Source organism: Amia ocellicauda, chromosome 13, assembly GCF_036373705.1.
Source record: "Amia ocellicauda isolate fAmiCal2 chromosome 13, fAmiCal2.hap1, whole genome shotgun sequence".
In the NCBI taxonomy this organism is placed as follows: domain Eukaryota; kingdom Metazoa; phylum Chordata; class Actinopteri; order Amiiformes; family Amiidae; genus Amia; species Amia ocellicauda.
In genome coordinates, this window is record NC_089862.1 from 7,529,655 (window position 1) to 7,556,218 (window position 26,564).

Below are 26,564 nucleotides of genomic sequence, written 5' to 3' on the forward strand. Positions count from 1 at the left end.
GCAAATCTCTACTCAAACTGTCAATAGCAACGTGTTAGAATATGTCACAGTACCTGTAGAGATCAAACAATGTCAATCTCCTCCACAAATGATAGGCAGAGATGGATTCAAATCAGACAGCCTTCAGGGCTATTGTAAAAACAATTAATCTCCACAAAGCTTTCTAGAGTTCTGGAAAAATTAGTTACATATTAAAGAGAAATCCCAAGAATACCATGTCCTATTCTTTTTGGTTATGAGGAAGAGCTTCAGTCCCAGTAATGACCTGCTTTTGTTTTGTGTGTGTTTTCAGTGGCACTCGCTTGTTGCAGCCTGCCCAGGTTTGCGATGTCTTAAAGGGTTTTATAATGGTCATCTGCTACTTCATGATGCACTACGTAGACTACTCCATGATGTACCACTTAATCAGAGGGCAATCTGTCATCAAGCTCTACATCATCTACAACATGCTGGAGGTATGAGCCCACCTCTCTTATTTGCACATTTTAGTATGTTTGAAAGAACTTTTCTCGTTTTAAGACATCAGCCCTGTCACTGAAGTTCGCAGGTGCTCGGCTAATTTTTTGGGACAGATATAAACAAGCTGCAAATGTCACTGTGCCACACGCTTGATCGAAACTGGAATAATAATAAAGGTTTACCTCATGTGATAATATAACAGTAAATGGTAAACACAGTGAGTGATGGTTATTATATTGTGCGATGGTAATAATATTGAACGTCTGCTGTAAATTAAGATTGTAGGCAATCTATTGACACAGAATTTGATTCATAGCCATATGTGTTTACCTTTTTAGGTAGCCGATCGATTGTTCTCGTCCTTTGGGCAGGATATTTTGGATGCTTTGTACTGGACTGCAACAGAGCCGAAGGAGAAAAAGCGAGCACACATTGGTGTAATACCGCATTTCTTCATGGCGGTACTTTATGTGTGTATCCTTTTCACAGATTAATCATGTTTACATTTATTTTTAGCATTATTATTTTTAGCTTATTGATTAGCATTAAAGAGGCAGTAGTATATATTATGGGGAGGGGGGTCTTTTATTTTAATTAATATAGGATTTGTTCAAGTTGTATTGCTCATTTGCTTCTGATTCAATTCAATGTGTGCACTGTTGTTTTCCTTAGTTATTCCTTTACAGTTCTACATGCTATTCTTATAATGGTCCAAGCAACAACGCTCAACGTAGCCTTTAACTCTCATAACAAGTCATTGCTCACCATCATGATGTCAAACAATGTAAGTATTCAAGATAACAATATTTATCATAGTTGTGCTTAACACTTCTGAATAGAAAGGATTAAGAAGGTGAAAACATATATAAGATGTATTGATGTTTGTGTTTTTTCCCTAGAAGATAATATCAGATATGATTTCAGAACAATAAATGGAACCCAACTGGAATATAATTTTTTGCAACATTGCACGTTTATTTGATAGAATCCAAATCTATAAAATAATGTATTTAAACTCAATCAATCAATCAATTGACATTTAGGATAGCACCCTTTGCAGGGTAGCCACAGAGCACTTTGCAGATAAACATAGACAAATTAAAAAATATGGAACGGTTGTCCAGGAATGTTGGATATGGAGCTTCATAGTACATACTTTTCCCTTTTTTCCAAGGAAGTATTGCATAACATGACTACTATTTTTAATACAAAAGATAGAAGTGTGATTGATTGAGAATACCTAAAATGGCACACTAGAGTTCATAAACAGTGACTGGCCATATCACATCTGAATTGTAATTCCCTCCGCCTCTATGGTGCAGTTTCAGCCACTGGATATGAATGGTAACTTCTACCTGATGTAGAACCATATTCAATAACCCCCCCCCACTGTTTATGTCAATAATTTCCTGACAGAAAATACCACTGTTTTCATGAAAGATGGTACCTCAGTTCACACCACATCAACCAATTATGTTAATTATATGTTATATACATAGAGGGTTTCTCCGTTAATGTATTGACAAATATTTAGTACATACGTTTGGAATGGTCTGTTAAGAAAAAAAGTGCATGCCTTGATTGTTCATGTCAAATGTTTTTTTTGACTGGTTTGACTATAAACTTTTTTATACATAGTTTGTGGAAATCAAAGGGAGTGTTTTCAAGAAATTTGAGAAAAACAATCTCTTTCAGATGTCAAATAGTGGTAAGTTCAAGTGATATCACTTTCTATTCTTTAAAAAAATATATATAGATAGTACTATATGTATTGCAGATAAAAAATATGAATTTGCCGAAGGATAATTCATTCTTTTTGAAATATGCTTTAGTAAATCTAAAGGTAATTCTTTTGAAATGTTAATCAGTGCTGTTAAGCCTGCTTTGAAATCACAATGATATGTTCATAAAACAGATATCTGGATTTCAAATGCATACTGCATTGTATTGTTTTCTCTCACTGAACAGACTGCTTGACAGCTTTACTGTTTCTGTTTTTTCTTTTCTTTATAGTGTGATCTGAAATACAAGTACATTGCTTATCTCAGTTATTTTTTCTTCCCCATACATTTTGCTTGCTAAGTTATACCCATGGGGAAGCTGTTTACCTCATTAGTATAGAAATCATTAATAGATTCAACCTTCAATTGGATGATATTGATCATTTTTTTAATGCTTTACAAAAATGTGTATCTTTCGATTACTGAATCGTATTTACTAAAATAATTTTAACACTAATTACACTTTTCTTATTAATATTACAATTATAAACAGTTGCTTCATCACCTTCTGGCACTCAGCTTTTAATGATTATTAATGATATGCAATTAATATTCAGCTGCTTGATAATTTAAGTTCAATAGAATATTAATGTAATATTATATTCTGATAATATGCAAATGAAAAAGCAATTGTCTTATCAGTTAAGTGTATTACATGCTAATTATAAGCAGGAACAGATATGTTTTTTTTATATATGATTAGAATTAATACAAATTATATTGAACTCAAATTAACAATATTAAATGTTTTTGCAAGTGCATATTTGTGGATCAACTTCTTGCATAGCTTTAGATTTCACATGAACATTGTTGAACATTAATTATCAAGTCAATTAATTATTAAGTGAATATGTATTTCACATTAGAAGGGCCACACGATTTATAGCGTGACCGAAAACAGGAATTACTTTGTGACTCAATTGCCTCCAAATCTTTTCTCATATGTAGTAAAAGTTTTACAGCCAATTTTCCACAAAAATGTTACACATATTTATGAGTGCTATGGTGTGAGATTGAAGTTTCCTTGTTCTTGTGTAATTGTTTACATTTTGAAGCTGACTTCTGAAAAATGTATACATCCACAAATGGGATATTCTTAATCAGAATGCTTCCTAATTACTGCAGGACACAATCCTTGATACATCCCTGAGCCTTAATCTCTGACAATGACTCCTGTAAAGGACTGGTTTTCCTCGCAATAAGCTCACTCCTTAAACAGATATATTAATATTTATAGTATTAGGGAAAAAAGAAAAAACATACTGTAATTGGAAGTGGTCTGCTTGAGAGTCATCCATTAGAAAATGTATAAATCGTTTAAACCTGAGCTTAAAATATGAAACAGTACAGAAGACCATATGATCTTAAATCTTCTCAAATAAAAGGTTTACTATTGGTCATGTATCATTTCCCTTAAATGCTTCTTTGAATTTTCCATTTATTTTATTTGTTCATAATTTTTTAAATAGAATTAAATGTGTGCAGTCATCTCATGGCTTGAGGTCATTACAGATAAGTAAGATTGACCTTAATGATGTGCATTTCAAATTAGTTTTGGCCACAAAAGCATGTTTCTGCTGTACATATTGTAAAAGAGGTATAATAGGAACGTGCCAAAGCTTAAGGCAACTGTTTGTGGCTGGAGTAAGTGGTGTTAATGTCTGTGTGGTTTGAAGTCATAAATCTGCATTAATGAAAGTTTGAAGGCACAAATGCCTTCAAATGCCAAAGCTACAAATGGTAGCTTGCAGTGTGTACAGTACAGTAAAGGTCAAAAGTTTGGGAAAACAACAAATTATTGGCCTGGTGTGATGTCTGTCCTGCTCCCTGCCATTAATGTCCACATCCATTAACAACGGACGAAAAGATAGCTCCACTCGCCTCCCAGTCCCACTTGGTTTGTTGTTTATGAACGTTTGAATATGATGTTTGGAACATGGCTGTGGAATGTTATGTACAAAGTACTGTAAACATTGTAAAGTCAAACATTTTTAGCATATGTTAACCAATCTGTAATGTGCTTTCTTAATTTTTTTACTTGAAAGTACAGCTTCTGTAAACATTTTATTTCAAGAATTTTGTTTTATTTGTTTGTCTCTAATAGTTAATGAAGGTGGTCCCTTCATAGATTTTTACCTCAAAAAGTAACATTTGTCTAAGTGTTTGTGTACAATTAGAAATTTTATTTTATTTTATAGATATTAAAGAGAGATTTACAAACTACATACTATTGCTCATAGTGTGTCTAAGGAACATGGAACAGTTCTCATGGAACCCAGGTAAACTTTAAAATCTTTCCTGTAATTTGGGATTATATGAAAATATATACACTCACCTAAAGGATTATTAGGAACACCTGTTCAATTTCTCATTAATGCAATTATCTAACCAACCAATCACATGGCAGTTGCTTCAATGCATTTAGGGGTGTGGTCCTGGTCAAGACAATCTCCTGAACTCCAAACTGAATGTCTGAATGGGAAAGAAAGGTGGTTTAAGCAATTTTGAGCGTGGCATGGTTGTTGGTGCCAGACGGGCCGGTCTGAGTATTTCACAGTCTGCTCAGTTACTGGGATTTTCACACACAACCATTTCTAGGGTTTACAAAGAATGGTGTGAAAAGGGAAAAACATCCAGTATGCGGCAGTCCTGTGGGCGAAAATGCCTTGTTGATGCTAGAGGTCAGAGGAGAATGGGCCGACTGATTCAAGCTGATAGAAGAGCAACTTTGACTGAAGTAACCCCTCGTTACAACCGAGGTATGCAGCAAAGCATTTGTGAAGCCACAACACGTACAACCTTGAGGCGGATGGGCTACAACAGCAGAAGACCCCACCAGGTACCACTCATCTCCACTACAAATAGGAAAAAGAGGCTACAATTTGCACAAGCTCGCCAAAATTGGACAGTTGAAGACTGGAAAAATGTTGCCTGGTCTGATGAGTCTCGATTTCTGTTGAGACATTCAGATGGTAGAGTCAGAATTTGGCGTAAACAGAATGAGAACATGGATCCATCATGCCTTGTTACCACTGTGCAGGCTGGTGGTGGTGGTGTAATGGTGTGGGGGATGTTTTCTTGGCACACTTTAGGCCCCTTAGTGCCAATCGGGCATCGTTTAAATGCCACGGCCTACCTGAGCATTGTTTCTGACCATGTCCATTCCTTTATGACCACCATGTACCCATCCTCTGATGGCTACTTCCAGCAGGATAATGCACCATGTCACAAAGGTCCAATCATTTCAAATTGGTTTCTTGAACATGACAATGAGTTCACTGTACTAAACTGGCCCCCACAGTCACCAGATCTCAACCCAGTAGAGCATCTTTGGGATGTGGTGGAACGGGAGCTTCGTGCCCTGGATGTGCATCCCACAAATCTCCATCAACTGCAAGATGCTATCCTATCAATATGGGCCAACATTTCTAAAGAATGCTTTCAGCACCTTATTGAATCAATGCCACGTAGAATTAAGGCAGTTCTGAAGGCGAAAGGGGGTCAAACACAGTATTAGTATGGTGTTCCTAATAATCCTTTAGGTGAGTGTATATGTGTGTCTGTGTGTGTGTGTGTTTGTAAACAAACAGATTCATAATATAGACTTGCAAAAGCCTTCATTTTAAATAGTGACAATGGCTACATCACTATTATTATGAATCTGTAAGTAAACATAAACAATTCCAAACAAACGTACCTGGAATACAGTTCTAAAGGTGGCATGTTACACCTTTGCAAGATGTGCAATTATTGTATGATAACACATAATACTCATCAGTACGTGAAGTTTATTGAAATTCACCTGGTCATTGAGCAAAATACTTTGCAGGTAGACCACATCCAGTGATATTTGGATTGAGCAATGGAATTAACAAATTATTATATTTTCTTAGCTCAAGTAATTTTTGTGTAGGTTAAAAAAATGTTTTAGGCATCAATTGACTATAGAGAGATTGTCCATACTTTGTACCCACCTCACAGTGTTTAAGATAGATGCATTGTTTTCACAGTTCCTCCAAAGATTTGTTGACAAGGAAGACATGAGCAAGCCAGTGTGCCAGCTATTAAGCCTATTATTATATTATATTATATTATTATATTGCCTCAATATTTTCCCATTGGGAAGTGAAATGTTGGGATAATACTCTTTCTGTCTGCTGAATTTATTATCTCTTTTTTTATCCCCAGATCACCTTTGGGTTTTGTTTCCTGATGTCTGTATGGTAATTGCCTCCGAGATTACTGTGGATGTTGTAAAACACGCTTTTATTACAAAGTTTAACGACATTACAGCAGATGTAAGTATATAATATCATCTGTTACATTATTTTAAAGTGTCTGCTTGTGGTCATTATGAAGATGATATTTAATTCATTGTGGTCTTAGTAAGCAAATCACTTGATGTGAATATGTTTTCCTCACATAGTAACATGTTTGTATCTGTTCTCTGGGCTGAATGAAAGCAGTTTAGTAAGACACTATCATGAATCCCTCTGTAACCTTTTTTTTTTTTTTTCTTCTTTCTTTTTCATACGTAGTAACATGGTATTATTAACCATTTATTCAACTCGGAAACTCAGAAATGCACAATGTTAAGAGACTAAGCATTTCTTCAGTTTTAGTGGGATAAAAATAATAAACATCACAATTGCAAAATACAGCTTTGTGATGCTAATATTGCTCTTTTATCGGTAATCGGTTATTTGTTGGAATATAATGCAAATCTTTATCCAAACTGTGCTCTGATTTGGTCAGCTAGTGCCGATCATAGAATCCCTCCTCTAAGTCAGTAGACACTAAATTAACTAACAGGCCTAAATTGTAGCATTTACAACTATTGCAAAAATGTACCAGAAGTATTAATTTACATTGTTTTTGTTGATATTATTTTATGGAATAGTAAACATATTTTTTGGCCAGGTGGATGATAAACACTGAACATGCTTTACGATATTCTTAATAAAAGCCAAAGTTTGTAGATGTTTATACCAGCATTAACTTTCTCTTATCTTGAAAGTGAAGTTTTCTTTATTAGTGAACCATATCAGGCTAGATATTAATTTTTGAGTCAGCCGATTGACTGACCTACAGTACGTTTAAAACGTTTTTTGTCTTTGTTTGCATCCTTTTATATAAAAAAATAGATTGTATCTGTATTTTAGAAGATCAAGGGCAGGAATGTGTCAATCATCTGCTTTTTGGATGATTAAATGACACCACAGTGGATTATTTCATTAGCCAGTCTTGATTTTGTCATTTTTTGTGATACTTTTTCCAAGTATACTTTCATTTTATCCCAGGATTTAAATTAAGCCTGCAGAGTTATCTGCAAGGAAGAGCAGGCTGGTGTAGTTCCAACAAATTAGGTCACTTATATCTCAATTATAATATTATCTCTTTTAAAGCAAATTTCAAAATGTCATAAGCACAGTGTGATAGTTATTGAAGATTAGATGAGTGGGAGACAATCTGTTACATGGCTATGCTCCACTGAGAGTAAACAAGAAGCAAAATGATCTTGGGAGCAAACCTCAAGGTGCCCTGCCTTCACCTATCGAGATTGGGCCACATCCCCTCTTTAGATATTGTAATTGCTGTTTTGAATTGGGTATGCTTTATTTTCTTTAAGTAGAAACAGGGACTTGTAGCTGCAGTCTAGTTTAGCATAACAGAATTACAAGCAAACTACATGAGCACTGAATGAGAGCAATACAGACACAGGCATGTAGGGAACACGGGTGAGAGATTGAACAACTCACTATGTCCTAAATGAAGGGTCTATCCTGGGATGAATATCGGTATCATGAGTGAGATTGCCTCTAAAACATAGATCTGGTTTTAAATTGTGGCTAATGGCCCTTCTGATGCCTCCTATTTATTATTATTATTATTATTATTATTATTATTATTATTATTTATTAGCGGACGCCCTTATCCAGGGCGACTTATAGACTATAAGCGCAATACAAAGTGCAAACATACAGTACAATTCAAGGCATAAAACATTACAAATTACAGTGCAGTTCAAACCATAATACAATTTACACATTTCAGTTTACACAAATGTATACAATATATGAGGTCTTACAACCTGGATTGTAAAAGCTGAGTGCAGACAAGATGTTAGGTCACAGTCAAGGGCCAAGGGAAAGGGAGCATAGGGGAACTCAAAATAATACGAGTACAAGTAACGCTAGGCAAGTAGTATGAAAAAACTTTGTAAAGTGCTATCTTACAGGAGAATGAATGACTAAATTACAAATGTATATATACACTTCTTACATATATCACTTTGGCATGAGATATATATATATATATATATAGGGCTGTGCAATATGACGATATATATCGTATGACGATAGAAAAACGTCTATCGTTTCATATTATGCTATATCGTTTATATCGAGGTGTCGCAAATTGCAATCTTTACGGCAGTATTTTACGTCATTAGGACGCTATGCGTTCTTCCCGGTTCCTCCACACGTGCTGGATGCAGGTGAGATGTGCGTCAGAAACAGACAGACATGAGGAGAGAGAACTGACACAGAATAACCAACATATAATGCGCAAGCGCACACGTTGCGCCCCGCTCTCGTCGCCGGGCTAAACTCGATCTGCAAGCACCCCCACCCCCGCTAATTTAGATTGATATCATTTGTATAAAATTAATAATAAATTTTGTGTGCATTTTAATAAATTGGAAAGCAGTGCAAACACATGCAGAATGTATCATTTTATTTTTATTAAGATGGTGAAGTGGTTCAACAGTTGTATTATTATTATTATTATTATTATTATTATTATTATTACTATTATAACTATTTTGTATTAACAATGTGCTGTATTTTTAAGTAGAATCGAATCGAATCGCATTTAAGATTTATTAAAACTATTGTAACGCCAGCTATTTTTAAACTTATGTGTGTATATATATATATATATATATATATATATATATATATATATATATATATATATATATATATATATATATATATATATATGTGTGTGTGTGTGTATAAGTATATATATCCCACAACAACATAACACACGTAATAGTAATCACACAACACTTGCCCTGTAATGTGTTGCATTCTGCATATATTTACCATGACAGCCTGCATGTAGTATTTGTTAGTTTTGCTTATTGAAGGATTAACGAAATACTTGTAGTTTGAATGTCTTTGGTCTTATTTTGTGGCTTGATTGGATAAAAACAAGAAATATTGAGATATATATTGTGTATCGCCCAAACTTCTAAAAATATTGAGATATTATTTTTAAGTCATATCGCCCAGCCCTAATATATGTGTGTGTGTGTATATATATATATATATATATCAAACAAGCTATGACAGTTGTTTTCACAAGATTTGATTGAATCACATCTATTTTCAGTTGACAAATTTAGTGTCAATTTGGCTAGTATGAATAGTCTATCAACTGTCATTCTGTTACAAAAAAGCAAATATCATTGTAGCCAGGGGTTCTCATAAACGTGTTACATGCATGCCCACAGATGCTAAGTGGTACATATACTTTTTATATAGCCTATATATAATGCTGTTCAAGCAAATAGAAGTGCATTCTCTGTCCTCTCAAATTCTCCACAATTCTTGTCTTCAGAACTAAATAAAAAATGAAAATCAACACAACTGTTACCTAATATTGCACACCTTAGGTGCGGGGAGAGAGAGAGAGGGATCATTTTGTAGGAAGAGAGCATAGTGAGAATCCATTCTAATGTACAAAACAAAATATGTAAATGGTCAGTGGCACATTAGTGATCTGATTTCTAATAACCGTGTTTTTCCACTGAGAACAATACATGTTTTGCTTTATAATTGAGTCACACTCTTTATACCCAACCCAGCCTGTAGAACATCATTAAGATGCCATATTCTCTCACTGTGCTCTGAGCCATATTACAGGAATGTGGACAGGAAGGGATTTAAAGGGGGACAGATCACCTGCAGGGATTATCTGTGAATCTTCCAAGCCTGGCATTGCCTAAGCAGCTTGATTTGTGTCAAAGCCACGTAATGAACTGTCTGCAGTTTGACTGAGTATTTACGTTTCATTCTCCTACAGACAAAGCATGTAAGGTTTAATCTACTCACATGTTATTAAAAACTAAAATAGCCCAGTAAATCACTGCCCTAATGGTACCAATCAGGTTTTGGAATGGTTCAGTGTAGATCATTTTGAATCACTCTTACCCATTTGAACACACAAATAGGTAAACAAATAAACAAATGCAATTTACTGATTGTTTTAATACTTAGTAATATACCATCATCTTAGAAAATATTAGAACATATTAGAGTGTGAGGTTGTGTAAGTGATGCTCATGTTGTTGTTTTTATTATTATTATTATTATTTTAATCGTCATAATAAATAACATAAAGAACATGTGTATCTTTTTTTTAATCTATTTTCTCACTCAAACATTTTTTTCAACTTAACTTGACACCTGAGACTTGAGACCTAAAAATGACCTTTTAAATGAAATGATGAACAGTTTTAATTTTTGGAGTATTTAAGTCTAGAAGGCCAATATGTCTAGTCTAATTTGTTTAATGTATCTCCATCATAGAAAAGTGCTTTATCTATATGCCTGTCTGTCTGTCTATATGAGAGGTTTCACATATTTCTATAAATTATTCTTATATATTACATCTCAGCTCAGAATAAATGTAATAAAAGCTTTCTAGCCGCAAAAAATACATTTTTGCTGTGATATTTTTTGAAGCACTAAGCAAATCCAACTCAAAAAGATGATTTGAAAGTGAATTACTTGGGCTGTTCCGAGCTCTGTTTCATTTTCTCATCCCCGCACTGAGTTAGTTATCCATATGGTTGAAAGGTCCAGCAGAGATAACACATTATTGCACCATATTCATAACTGTGTTTGGTAATTAATGTTCTGTCTATGTGAGGCCCTCTAGGTAAAAATGTTGCACTGATTAGTTTGCGTAATGCAGTGGCTTGACTTTTTAAAATCAAAGTATTCATGCATTTCAGGAGCTTTACTCCATATTTGCTTATATAAACCTGTACACATTCAATTGGCCTTTTCTTGATCAGCCCAAGGAGTAATGTGACAACAAAGCATTAATAAATTAGAGGAGTTATAGGTAACATGTAAAGTTAATGTGTTGCACAAATAATTATATGCTAGGAAACCATTAAACAGAAATATGAAATATTATGTAAGCATTTATGAAATGCTTGATTTAAACTGATTTAAATTTATGTAACTGCATTTAGCCAGCTATACAAACTCACTGAGACAGACTTCACTGAGGTATACCTGAACAGAACCAGTTCTAGCAAGATTCTCCTCCTAAAGGCAACACTGGGTTCATGCCATTGCCCTCTTTGTGCAAACCTGATTATGCTGATAGGCACTGATGGCACACTTGATTTGTGCTGTGTACTCTATATCAAGCGTTTCAGCCACACTTGGCCTTAAGCTGCTGTCACTTCGCAGTCAAGCTTTCCACACCAAACATCACAGTTCTGTATTGTTACATGTGCTTAACCACCCAGTCCTTTTACAGTCCCCTCATGTAGCTGTAACTGCTTATGGTGAATAGACTTCCTATCAGAAGTTATTTATATCTCCACTCCAGCTCTCCGTTCATCAACTGTCAGTTCTTAAAGTCGTAACATGTTTTGGGGTTTCAATAATGACATTTAAAAGCAAGGTAGCCGTACTCTTGGCAGACATGTACAAACTTCAGGAACACTTTACTATATTGATCCTACCACCCCCCACTTGCAGATTATTCCCTCTTCAATGTTGCCTGACAGTTTGGATTGCTGCATCTGTGTTTACTGCTGTGAATGTTTCCAAACTGCCTCAAATGATTTGGAGGCACAGAAGCGATGCATGCTTTTAGCTTTCACGAATATTGAACATGTTCGTATGGTTGCCATGATTACACTGTTAATGCCAAAGAACAACATCTGGGGATTTCCCCAAAGCACAGGCAGGGGATGTTAGAATGGAATTACAATAGATGATGCCAGCGAAATAATCAAAATACACAAATGTCCATCTGATGCTGCCACTAAAAAATTATAATTGAGTAACCACTCTCTGCTGTTTGAATTAGTGTTGTGTGTGTATAGTACATTTAAATTTAGCTTTAGTGTTGAAGGACGTACCTTATGTTCCATTCTCCAGTGCAGAAATGCATACCCGTATTTAGGATGGATGAGAATCCTTTTTTAGATTGTCATTGTTTTAATGAAAAATATCAAAATTGTTAAAAAATGTTACTTATATTTTGTCTTCCAGGTGTACAGTGAATACAGAGCCAGCCTTGCTTTTGACCTTGTAAGCAGTCGGCAAAAAAACGTAGGTGAAAATTTGTTAAATCATGATTTATAGATCATCTCAGCTGCAGCTGAATCTTCCACATCAGTTTGTAAATATAGTCATCTACCACTTTGCCTATATATTCATCTCTTAGTTAACACTGATATTTGTTGTGATTCCAGGCATACACAGATTACAGTGACTCCGTGTCCAGAAGAATGGGGTTTATTCCTCTTCCTCTTGCGGTGCTTGTAAGTGTTTCTTCACACATGCTTGTGTTTTACATTTTGAATGAGAACTTTTTAATATTTATTTTCTTTAATACTTAGTCTTCCAGTCCTTTAATCTGTAAAGCTATGACAAAATAGATAAACCATTGTAAAGCTTTCTGCATTTCTAAATCTTTGCATCATTGCTTTAATGCAATGAAAATATAAGACTGGCATACCATTACCCTGCTGACTTTAGTTTGAATTGTGCATTGTTTTTTAACACATGGAGGAAGGTGGAAAATATCAAGATAATTTACCTGTATTGTTAAAATGTATTAATTTGCCTATTCCACATATGTTCTATCTATTGTTTTATGTTTTCTTGAAAGTAGTAATGATTTTATTTTTACTTTGCTGTATTTTATAGCTAACAAGAGTTGTGACTAGTTCTGTGAAGGTCCAGGGTTCCCTTGCCCTTGTGTGTGCACTGTTGTTCTATTTGGGGTAAGACATGATGCTTTTTTTTTCGTACCCCCAATGTTCCCATTTCACTTATGGTCCGTTCGTTGTGATCAGGAGCTCCTAAAGGGCAGTGCACAGTTTGCCAAGGGCAGCCAAGGCTGGTTGTGGTGAAGTTATGATCCATGAAAACCATTTGCCTGAAATACAAATTGATTAATCAAAGTTTCCACATCATACCATTTTGTATTACAGTCATTTTCCTCAAATCCTACAGTTCCATAGGAAGGCACAGATTAAATGTCACTGTTTCAACCGCCAGAGGTCATAACAACTATATTCAGATTTAAAAAGTTAATTAGAAAAATATGAATCTGCTATTTGAAATGTGAGAACTACTTTTAAATTAGATACTCCAGATTCACATAATAATTGCATTGTTAGAAACCTTTATAATGCTGCATACAGCTAGGTTTTATTTCTTTTAAATGTATGGAAGCTGTGTCTTCTCTTGTACATATAACCCGGGGCATATCCAGTTTTTCAGCGCAAGTATTTTTAATTTTTATTATTATAACTTTTTTTTAATGGAGTCCCCCAGGACATGTAGAGTTTAGTTAGATGAAAGTGTTGCTGAGGGTGCTATTTAATCCTGTCATTTTCATTACAGCATTCTCCCTTTATTTTAAAATAGCTGCTCTAAAACAGGCATTTTAATGTTGTGAAGGCAGTGAATGTAACAACTGTCCAACAACAAGATGCGTTATAGGCAGGGTCCCAGAAAATACACGATTTCACAGAAATCATGATTTTTTATTTTGCTTATATTTTTGCTTATTATAATATTAAGTAACTTACATCAAAATGTGTTGTTAGTCATTTTGATTTAAAATTCTTTGTTTTCCCTGTAATCATTCATGAATTTCATTGAAGTATGCTGTGAATTTTCTGGGACAGTATTTATAGAGGCTATTAATAATAATGTGTGGGAGGCATTCTTCATTTGTAACACAGATTACTTGTATTAATTGTAATAATAATTATAATACAAATAAAATCAAGAAAAACCAAATGGTATAATGAAATTGTACTGCCTAAAGCGGAGAAATGTGAATAATAGCTGAGATCCCAAGTGTCTGCAAATGGGCACTGAGCCTGTTTCTTCTCTTTTTGTCATCTAAATAATTCCTTTCATTTTCTAATCCACTGTGAGGAGTTTTTCCAATCATTTTTTTTTCTAAATGATGGAAGGGCAATATGTGGGATGTTATCTAGTTATTATTTTGGAGCTGTTCACACAATGGAATGCATAATAGATTTCCATTATTTGCAGAGACCTATTAGAAAACTGAAATCTTGGTTGGGGGGGGGGGGCGACTGGGACAATAGAACCGTTTACTTGTGTATACCCTGGTTGCAAGTCTGCAAATACGTATGTCTTATGTGGATTAACCTAGATTGGTGTTCTGGAGAAAATATTATTTGAGAGTCGCTGCTTGCTGCCTAATATTTTGTTTAGCATTTTGCCCAAATTAGGTTCACCACAGCATATTTTCACAAGTTATAGAAGAATACTCCCAAAGCAGCTTAGCATCTAATATCCAAGCTCTATTTGATTGTGTTTGTGCATGATGAGATCTCTGGAGAGTTATCAAGGTCTTGTTTACAGCTACGCATTTTCAATCACAAAAAAGCATGGAGAAAAGGTCATTCGTTCACTCAGAAAATATCCATTAATTAATGAAGGGCTTTAGCTGTGGAGGTCAGTACATCTCTGCCTACACTAGCATCTCTGCAGTTAGATTGCAGTGCAGTGTGAAAACAAATGGTTAGTTATAGAAGGAAAACAGATTTGCAAACCATTCTAATAATTCAGATGACTGATGAAATGCTTATCCACTGTGCTTGTAAATATTGTAGCCAATGAGGAAGAAACAGTATTGCAAGTATTTCAGCTAAAGGTTATTTTTTATGAGTTATATTAATAATATGAAAATCTAAAGTTAAAAACATGTATGTGTTGTTTCAAAGCTGAATGAGTGTCATCTGTATTTTTCAACATGAATAGATACATTGGCTAGTTTGTTTGAAAGGATAATAGTTTTGTTATAATGTTATAGTTTACGTTAATACTGTTTAGGAATGTGGGTTTAAAAATGATTTTCCCTCAAAGTCAAACTTCCTTGTTGAATTTAAAAATAGTAATAGTAGTACGGTGCTCCTGAGTGGCTCTAAGTATCTAATATGTTGCATTTATATAGTGCCATTAGGCAGACCAGATTGAGAAAGCCTGATTTGGAATTTAGGGTCTGGCACCCATAGTCTTTTGAAAAGGGCCGTGACATATTTAATTACCACAGGGAGTCACTACCTCAGTTTAATGCCTCAACCAACAGATGGCATCAATGTCCCTCTTTACTGTACTGAGGCATTGGTTGTGGGAATTTTTGGTCCAGGTGTAAGAGTGCCCCCTACTGGTCCACCAAATCCATTTCTGACATTGGAGGATTCCTGCTTAGCTTCTATAAGATCTGATGAGATCAGGCTTCAGGGTGTTCATTTGCTCTCTTTTAGTCCTGTACTCTGATTATTCTGTTGATTACTTTCCAGATTATTGGAGCAATCGGTGTGTTATGCAACTCTAAAAAACAAAATGCTGAACTCTTAAGCCAGTGAAAGAGAGAGAACCTCTGATGTATGTGTATCAGAAGGGGGTGAAAATCTGCTGTGGATATCCTCCAAGATGATTCAAGTCATCACTAAGATGCATACAAATGCTTATCTTTCTTCAAAAAGTGAATCTTGTCAAGGAAGGCACGCTTAGATTTCATGACAGGTCTTCTCAAAGCATAGCCTACATAATTTAATTATTTTCATTATTCAACTAAAAATGTTGACTGGATTTCTTTAGATAGAAGTCCAGATCCATGGTGCACCTTCCCCCTCTCTTATAGCTACTTTCAGTGAATAGATATTAAAAAATTTCTGTGTCCTGTGGCTCACAAATGGGATGTGTTATGAGACAGGTGCATGTTATTAGAGATCAGCCTTCAGACTGGGAGAGGATCAGTTTTTCTGCCCTAGATTCATATAATTATAGCTTAGCAAGTTAAACCTAGGATGTAGAAATTGCTGTCATGGGCAGGAGCTGAAGCAGTGGATGGTACATGACTTGGAACCAATACTGCTTGACAGACATTCATTGATTAAATTGATCTAGCTAATTTCAGGCATTATGAGGTTACGTTTTTTAGAAATTGTAGTTTTAGGAACAAAGGTGTGTATATTTTATTTTTTAACCCTGGGTAGAACATTCTCTTCCCACACTTAAACTCAGTGCGACCTTAATTCCTTGTGGTACTGTGCTTTTTTATTTTGATTAAGTTATGAGGGTATACACAGCTGATCCAGGAGAGTTCTTTTATATGAGTAAAGTTATTTATTTTCATTTCATTTTATTTATGTAAGTATTTGGTTAAATTTAAGTTAATCCATGTTTGTCCCTTGAGTTAAAACAGTTGATGCTTAGAAATAACGAGACTGTGCCGGGAAGACGATAATTAATTATAGAACTAGACTGTATACCTAATTGAGTAAGGGAATTAAAATTCTACGGGACTCGTGTACTCCCAGGTTGATGGTCACACATAATGAGTACGACTGAGGAACTAATTTTAAGAAAGGAAAAAAGATTCTACTAATGGAACAATTCCATCAAAATTATAAATGCTTAAAAGACACCATTCTCTACCATACTTATCATAGCGTTATTTCAAAGCACATTGACATTAAAGGTACATTAACAATAATAAAAAAGACATTAAGCATTTAGGATTTGAAAAAAAGACAATTTAATTCCAGCACAGTTAATCTGAACTCCTACAACCGCATATTCCAACGATGCTGCAGCTGCAGTACTGTTTGTATGAAGAGTACAATTTCTGATCTTTTTCAAAACCTATGATCTGTATTCAGTAGCTGAAAATGTTTTTTTTATTATTGGTTTAATATCAGTCACAACCTTTGTCAATCAAACAATGTCATCTTCAGGTTCTTAAATGCTTAAGTTCAATGCAGTAAGTTTTATCAGTGTATCAAATCAAGTTTTTATGGAGTTTACATTTCAAATGGAAAAAATGTTAATTTATCTACACATCTACTAATTTCTTTATAAGCTTCTTGGCTCAGTTTCTTGTTACTGGTTGTCCCACCTACAGATTGCATCCTGTGGTCTGTGAGAAGCTGAGACTTAAATTAAATCAATAAATATACTTTGAGATTTCTGCTGATTTAAGTCTGATGCCTCTTGATGGATTTTATACTTTACTAAGTGTACTACACTAATGAGAGTATATTTTTTGTCTAAGTCTAAGTGCTGTACCATGGAATTATTCAAGGTCTTCTTAATTTTAACATTTCTTCATTATTCTTAGTTAAAAGCACTGTGTTTGGGGGTGAGCTGGGGGATGTCTGTATGTGTATACACGCTGATCGTTTCCTTCTTCCTGCCTTTTCTGTGTGTATCGGGACCAGTTGCACAGTACTCCAGAAAGCTAAACAGTTGCATTTCCCCTTCCAGAATATCGTTTCTTATGAAGGTTAGGAAGGCTAGACAATCCTCATATGTAGTCTCCTTCTGTAGAGCTGTTATACCTCATTCACTGTACCCTGTTCGCCTGTTGTTCTTCAGACTCCCTGTTTTGTAGGAGCAGCTGCTGATTGTGCCAGCCCACATGTCCCAGATTTTCCAATGTATCTCTAGTGTAAATTAATACCAAAAGGCGTCTTCAGACCTGTGGTTCAGAGGGAAACGTACTTTCACTCCATTGCAAGGTGTAATGTCTTACTGGGAGTAATTAATGTCAGTAAAGCGAACCCATTTCTTCAAATAGACTTTAAACTGCTCCAGTGGTTTAAAGATAGTTTACCTTTCTGTTGAGGCTTTCATTAAGTTTTTGTGTTATATTGTTGACTGTGTGTGTGTGTTTGTGTCTATGTAAAAGAAGCTGAACATACTTCCCTCTACCAGAAATGCACCATTGTATCATGACACTGTTTTAGTTTACGCTATTGATTACTGTGGAACAGCTGTATTAATTCAGTCCACATTTTTCACTAGGCTGAATCAGTGTTCAGCATACTAAAATGATGTAAATGATACAGAAGTCTGTTATAAGAACAAAATGTATTCAACTAAGTGAATTACTGATTAATCCTGTTTCAGATGAAAGGTGTGAATGTGGTATGCAATCAGCTTACTGATGTCTCTGTTTCTCGGCAGGATGATAACACTCAAAGTGTTGAACAGTATAGTGTTGCTGGGGAAGTCTTGTTTATATGTGAAAGAGGCCAAGATGGAGGAAAAGTTGTTTCAGAATCAACCAGCTGCAACACCTGGGAAACAAGCCAGCAAGTCAAAGAACAAATTCTCAGCCCCACCAGGTACATTTTGCTTTTTACAGAAATACTTAGTGTCTGTGTTGTCAGTCTGTTTTTATTGAATATGACAAGGTGTGTGAAGTGTTATAACAAGAAATGTAAATTCAGGGTTTTCAAGATTAGCAAAGATCTGTTGTTCCTTAAATCTCTTTTCATGCAGGATTATGCTGGTGGTGTTTTAACATTTGGCTTCCTGGCAGGAGAATCCAAAACATAATTTACATAATTAATTTAAGCAACTCATGAAGACCAAATGAGCTCTTGTATATCTTAAAATCACAATAAAAATAATTATACAGCTTCCTTGTGAGTCCCACGGTTTATCCTAATGGAGCGTATATCTGTGGACAGAGAAAGCTAATAGTGACATTGTATCATATTGCTAACAAGCAACTACAGAAACCCTTAAATAAGCATCAGTAAAGGGTATCATAAATTGTTTGTGTTAAAAACATTCCGGCAGTTTTTAAACATTAGCAGTTTATTCTGATCTTCAATCATTTATTTTCTGAGCAAAATGCATGCAGATTAAGTTTTAATTACATTAGATGAATCAATTTAAGATAAATATAAGCCTTTGTTTATATTTCAGTTTTTTTTCTGATCCACTGTTTTCTAGGTAAAGATGGGTTGTCCCAGTCCAAAGTGTTGAGTAAATCAGAAAAGTAACTACCAAAACTAGCCATAAGTGTGTGTGTGAAATGGAGCCTGTAGAGTGCCCCTACTCACTGTATTACCTACATCCTTCCTGCAACGAGAGCAATCTATATACATCCAAACAGCTTTGAAATAGGTCAGAACTGTACTGCAGGGGAGGAAAATCCATATGTTATAGCTACTGTTCCGCCAGAGGGATACTTTTATTTTATGTAATATTTTGTACAGAGCAGATAAGTAATGAAAAAATGAGAACCTATGCAAAAATATATCACAATATGAAGATTTTTTATTGCAAATATATACTTGTATTCTGGTATCTGTATATAAAAAAACCGTACCCTGGAATAAGGATAGCTGGGGGGGTTGCCATCGAAGGTCCAATTAATTACACGTTAGATACTTAGTTTACAATGGAAACAGAAGAGCTGGTGGTGATAGACACAGGAAGATAGTTAAGAGATCACTGTTATAGAGGAAAGTGGATCTTCCTCCTTATCTTTAGTTAATGGATGTTGGTGACGGGGGCTTCAGTGCTCTGTGAGGCTGATGACAGGTTCAACCTGTGTTGCCCTGGTCACAGGCTTCATCTTTCAGGAATCATTTGGTTGAAGTCTCCAGGGGTCAGACAGCAAGGCCTCTTTGTGGCTTGCCTCTGTAATTGTGGATTAAAAAGAAGCTGCAGGAGTCTGAGAAATGCAGTGTTTTTTTAGGACTGCTCTGTAATGTCCTGGGCAACAAGCTGAAACACAAGGGTATAGTCCCGATGTCACTATTTCAGAATAGTTATTTACTGACAAGGAGCTTTAGGCCTGAACCTGTCTACCTCCACAGTCCTGTACTTCTTTATTTGCAGAATGGCAACCTTCCGTCTCTGGGACCCATTGAGAAAGTCATGACGTATTGCTTTATCTTCCTTACTGTGTTCAGACAGCATCACATTGGTGACTTTTGACAGCTAGATTAATGCCCATTAGTTTTGGCATGTTGATGAGATATTATTAGTGATGCTTTAACATTAGATTTCACAGCATAGTATAAAAAAACCCACTTGTCATGACTATTGTCCCACTGAAGGGAGCTCTGGAGAATAAACCTAATCCTTTTGTGTTCCATTTCCAATTTAATCTTTAAACTGCAGCATAAAGTATTGATGTCAACATATTTTATGTGTAGTTTCAAATTACTAGTTATATACTCTATCAATGATATCGCCATTGTTTTATGATGTAGTCCCAGACCTATAGTAAGATTTATCAAGGGGTAATATTCTCTGCAGCAAGCAATGGTTATTGATTGGCTTTCAAATTGCTCTTTATGATTGAATGTAACTAATGTAACATTTCAAAGCATTAATATGTACTGTAAATTCAGAACACTGGTGTAAATACTTTTTTTTCTTTTAGTAATGCGTATTGCAATAAATCGTCCCCCTGCCTTAAAGCATAATCAGGGCTCTGAGGAGTATTTTAAGTTGTGTAGATACGGTGCTTGGGGCTTCTCTTTTAAGTTTGGGAAATGATTAATTATTCTAATTGTGATTTCCATTTTAAGCAGTGTAGTACATTTAAGCTCCCACAAAAAATATTAAGCTGTTCATAAATTTAAGATATCCAGGCAAATATTTTGCAGCATTACTCAAGGCATATTTAGTGTTAATAACAGGGATTTGTTTGTAATCCAGTTTGTTCTGATATCTGTCATAGGATTCACATAACCTTTGGGCACCTTTTTGTTCTGTTTTTAATAATTTATTCAACATCACTACAACAGTAAATGTACCTACATTTTTTATGTAAGGGTGTATGGGGCACTCCTCCAAAGATTTTTCATTCCTTGAGTTTACCGCCATTCGGTATACGTATGCATAGCTTCTATCAACCGTCTTTTGTTTATTTCCCAACAGGCGATCCAGGAGACGAGAGTCTTTCTGCATCTATCACCAGCCAACCAGTTCACCAGTCTGAAACCCCTTCACCTCTGCTCCCAAATAGTAACTCTGATCAGTTCCTCACCACTCCAGATGCTGAGGAGAAGGACATCGCGCAAGACAGATCAGAGCTCAAGCACAGAGCGTCAAAGAAGGATCTGTTGGAAATTGATAGGTTCACAATATGCGGAAACCGGATTGACTAATCTTTTCAGCTTTCCCCATTGAAACTGCTCAGGAGTTACAGCATGGCAAACGGTATACTGCCAACAAGAACATCCTTCGCCAAAGAGTGGCACTAGAGTATTTATTGAAATACAAATAATTTATTGTTGACTGGAAGAATTATTTTTAGGTCCTTTTTTCTTTTTTTCTCTCCCCTAATCTGAATGGTAACCCTGCCACGACATAACGTCTGAGTCACTCGGGATGCAGTGTCAGAAAACATTTGCTCTGTCCACTTCAACTGTGGAGCTGACTGGACTGGAGAGGAGCGCTGCTTCGTGTCAAAGAGCTGGTGGCACAGGCAGCCTGAAGGATCGAGGTGGCCACGCTGCATCGACTCAAATCGAAAACAAAACACAACAATGCACTGTTATTCAAAAGGCCTTCGATATAGAAGGATGTGCCTATGACACTGCAAGAATAATCCATTGCATTATAACTCTTCTTTTTTTACTGGAGAGTTAAAGACTACGCAGTGGTGCGGACTTCGATTCAGCATAAATACATTTTCCTGTCCCCCCTGCGTCACAGTACAGTAGGTCATTGAAAACATCAGCTGTTAACAACCCTGTCTTCTTTAACAATCCTATTCCAATTTTGCCAATTCAAAAAAGAGCTCTAATGGCATTACTGACATTGATTTATAACAAGGTTTCCTCAGTTGCATTTGACCTTTCAGAGTGTCTATTGAATAAAATGATCTGCGGATTAATTTGAATGTAGTAAGGACACAACTCTGGTTGCTCATGTAAGATTGCCATACGCTTTGATGTTTGTTTGTTTTTGCTTGTTTTTTTACATAATTCAAAGGATATGAAGTAGAATTAGGTAAAACATTTTGTTTTCCAGTGAATGCCGGTACACAGTAGATGGCAATTCATTCTGCGGTTGCTGTGTACTTCTGTGCTCCCATATATAGTATGCCTTGTTGAGAAAACCCTGTTCGATCATAGAAAGGGTATTGCGGAGAATGTCATAATACAAATGCCTGTACTTTATAGCAGGCAGCTTTTTTAGATGCACTTTTCTTTAGGCCTGGCATTTGTCTTGGTTTTGCTTAGTTTTTTTGGAGGGGGGGTTCTTTGTTGTTGTTTTGGGGTGTTTTTTGCACTAATTTACCATACTGTCTTAAGCTTCATCTTTTGCAACAGTAATATCCATTCTTCGCAAGTGCTTAGAAATAACTGAGCTAACACGGTATTTAAACTGTGTTATGACTATGCCCAGATCATTAAAATTGTTAACTAAGGAAACTCTTGAAATATTGGAATGTCTCAAAAATGCTTATATATTTATATTATTATAAGTACTGACCAGCATTGAATAAACACCTTTTGTGTGAAGTTGTTTAGTAGTCTTTTAGATGTTGACTTGTGCTCTCTGAAGTCTACTGGGAAAAAAAGAAAACCATTAACAAAGCTTCTAGAATGCCAAATATGTAGTAAGTATTTTGCTTAGCCTACAGCTTAGAGTTATCTCATTCCCAATATATTACAACAAATTATTCTTATTAAATTCACTCCAGTTTGATTAACTCAGAAACTATTTAAAATAATTTGGATTGCACACTATATTGTGTAAAACTAGTTGAATATCAAATATTTCCTCTAAGCTTAATTTCAACAGAAATAGTTTTTATTGAATAAAAGGCATAGTATCCACATAAGTCCATCTGGATTTTTCTTGGTGAGATATTTAATAACAAAAAATAGATTAAAATGTAATATAAACATTTCCATACCAGCTTTCCACTCTTTATCTGATGTCACACATTTGCAATACATTCATCATGGAATTATGAAGATATCCTGTATTTTGAGAACGCTGAACTATAGTATTTTAGCGAGTTGGATGGTACAGTGGATAGTATTTTGTGCATGGAATCCAGTAGTGAATACAAACATTTTTGTACACTTTAAGAATATCTTTGTAATGTGTTGTAAACAAAATCAGTAATGGTTGAAATAATTTCATTTTTCATGTTTAAAATACAAGAATCTGTACCTTTGTAAGAAATGCATCTCATTGGGGGGTGATGAATAAAAGTCTTTTGTAACTTTGTGTTATTTATTTTTTAATTTTCTTCGATTCATGTTAACAGTGTGCAATATGCTTTTGTATTCATGGCACATAAGAGTTGTGTTCTTACTGTACTGCAGTCACATTGTGCATTCAATCTGAACACTATTTGAAATGTGGATGACACAATTTCAGATGTACATTTTTACACATGTACAGAGATGTACATTTTTACCAGTGTGAACAATAAAAGGTCAGCAGCTGTGAATTAGATGAAGTGTGGCAATAATACACCTGAACGGCCTTCGTTTTGAATTTCAGTTCTCAGTCAGGTGAGTCTCGGCCGTGCAGGTGTGAGGGCAGATGAAACACGGGCAATCTGAACAGTACAGTCAGAATGAATTTGCTGATGTTTGCAAAGCCTTTTGACACATCAGTGAACGGCTGGACGCTGTCAATCAGAAAGAAATGCAGACAAAGCTTTTTTATTAAGGGCTGAACTGCTAGAATTAATCTTGACCCATCACTATCTTAAAGTCATTGTAGAACATTGATTTCCCAGGATTCTCTCTTTTTTTCTTCTTTTAACCACCTTTGCCATTCTGTTATTCAGGAATGTACCAGGTAACTGCCCACACCATTTCTTCTAGCCTTACTTTCCCAGTCTTGTGATCATGGTGTGCTGACTGTGTCTAACTTTAGACTGAAGTCTCGTGGTTTCAGGACATTTCTTGCCTTTCTGAATGTTTTTGGTAAGTGCAATAAAGCTTTTCATTCAGGTTTTGAATTATTAGTAATATTTTACTATACTGTGTTTGTGTGTGTCTGTCTGTCTGTCTTTGTTAAGTGTGACATTACAAACAAATAGCTTTACTAAATGGGCCATTTATTCCAGGGTGGCTTCCATTTTAAATCTTATGTCCATGTTTACTGAATGGCAGCATTCATTGATGGGTTGTTTATTCATATTATGGTATTTTTGTAATTCTAGGGAAAACTGTCACATCCAATGTTTTTTGAGATTAGAAATGTAGGTAGTTATCAGCGCACTAATGTCACTCTAGATATAAAAGATAGTGTTTTGCTGTCTTGTGTTTCGGGGAGGCGCTTTAGAGCAGCATTAGCAAAATGCAGTGATGTCTAGGCATATCATCAGGCCCCATGTTCGTAGTCCTGGTGCTGCAGGGTATGGATGTGGAATAGTAATCTTTTATAAACATTGTCTCATGGAGGAGGTGGTGTTATTTGTGTCTTTGTGCAATGGGTGAAGTTTAAACCCCGGAAACACAACATCCTGCACCCCTGGCATTCTGTGCAGGTTTGTATAATCCGAAATCAAAAACTCACTATTGTGCATTGATTGCCTGTAGTGATCATATAGTACAGTTAATTTGGAAGGACAATCTTGAAATGCTGGTATTAAGTACAAGAAATACCTTTCAATGTTAACTAGACCATGGAAGTCCTGAAAAAAGGAAACAATAGTTTTAATGAAAATGGACAAACCATAACTATGTTTATAATCTGATTTAATATGCTTTTTGAATGCGGTGTTACAAATTTTCCATATGCATTTATTTTATGCATGGATCACTGGAATAGGAAATGCAGAATCTAAACCAAAACGGCAGAAACTAATATCTTTGGGTTTAAGAACAAATATGGCCTGCTGTGTTTAGAGAGTTGTGCTGTATAAGAGGAGATTCCTGTGAAGTCTGTATGAATCTCCTAGCATGGATTTTTTTTCTCTTTTTTTGTTTTTAAATCATAGCTGCTCTTGTTTTCCTGATCCTATAAAAACTCCACCCATGCAAATCCATGAAAGAAGGTCTCACTATTAGGTGTCACTAGTGTCATCTATTTAACAAAATGGATTTCATTCAATGTGAGCTCAACTGCCTGCCCTTCATTTTAAATGATTCAAATATGTTTGCTAATGTTTATGTAAGGATGATGATTATCACGGAATTACAGAATGGGGTTTAAAGGGGAGGTCTGCTCTGTTTTCATGAAAGTCCACTCTATCCCCCAGAGAAGGCCTCATGAAGCCAAGCCCTATCCTACACCATTTGAGCAGATGTAAGGGGATTCTACAAGCTTTGACTGTTGGTCCTAATTTGCTGACTGTCTTAATCTGTAGAAACTGTAAAAGCCCACAGACGGAAGATGAGCTGCATTTATAAGTCCATGGAAGCCTAGAACCTCCCTGTACATTTAGCTGATTATTTACTATTATTATTCTTATTCTTGTGACTGAGGACAGGGCTTATAATTTTAAAAACACAATTACATTACCTTGGCATGAAAATGGAAAGCTACAAAATGCAAATGTAGCACATGGTGTAGTGGCTCGACCAAATACAGATAAATAACACAGTGCAATACACTGAAGCCCAGCATAGTATCTCTGCTCAAATCAGTGCAGCTGCAGTATGGCCCTTCAATGATCAGCATGTTGCAGTAAAAGGTATGGAGAAGGCGTTAGTGATGTGATATTCCATAGCAGATAACTGTATGTAAGTTGCAAAGCAGAGAGAATGGTGGTAGAGTCCACAGCTGCTGGTTTTCAGGAGGCACTTGAAGCTGTCAGAGGTGAAGCAATCCTGATAGTTCTGTGTAGCTTCAGCACAGTGGTGGTGGAGGTACTACCAAGCAGGCAGCAGGAAAATATATGAGGAGATATAGGAAGAAGCAAGGCAAAATTAGTGGCTGGTGTAACGGAGAGAGATGTAGGCAAAGCAAAGAACACTGATGAAAAATAGTTGGCCAGATAAAAGATTGATAAAGTTGCATGGGAGAAGTGAAGAACAAGCTTTTGGATGCGTTGCTGTTGCAGAACCAAGTATATTGTAGGTTGTCAGGAAATGGTGGATCGTGTAAATGTATTAAGAAAAAGATGCCGGTAGCATGCCAGAGATCATACACGCAGAGATTAGGAGAGGGAGAGATTTAGGGGAAAACCGCAGTGCTTGGCAGAGGATAAGGGAGACAGGGTGTTTCAACAAGGGGAAAGAGAGGCAGAGAAATCACATAATGTATAGCCAAAATATCTGTA

At 35.6% G+C, this 26,564-nt stretch overlaps 1 protein-coding gene across 2 annotated transcripts in view; it reads left to right on the forward strand.

Annotated features, from left to right (window-relative positions):
• tapt1a (transmembrane anterior posterior transformation 1a) overlaps positions 1-23,546 on the forward strand; it is a 39,339-nt gene extending 15,793 nt beyond the window's left edge. For both annotated transcript variants that reach the window (XM_066719811.1, XM_066719810.1), the window contains 11 exons: positions 293-455; positions 798-933; positions 1,146-1,243; positions 2,098-2,167; positions 4,439-4,519; positions 6,429-6,538; positions 12,548-12,607; positions 12,751-12,819; positions 13,208-13,284; positions 18,521-18,681; positions 21,242-23,546. In XM_066719811.1, coding sequence (XP_066575908.1) covers positions 293-455; positions 798-933; positions 1,146-1,243; positions 2,098-2,167; positions 4,439-4,519; positions 6,429-6,538; positions 12,548-12,607; positions 12,751-12,819; positions 13,208-13,284; positions 18,521-18,681; positions 21,242-21,471 — 1,255 coding nt within the window. In that variant the 3' untranslated portion in view covers positions 21,472-23,546. The remainder of the gene's footprint in view (positions 1-292; positions 456-797; positions 934-1,145; positions 1,244-2,097; positions 2,168-4,438; positions 4,520-6,428; positions 6,539-12,547; positions 12,608-12,750; positions 12,820-13,207; positions 13,285-18,520; positions 18,682-21,241) is intronic.
• The last annotated feature ends 3,018 nt before the right edge of the window (positions 23,547-26,564 follow it).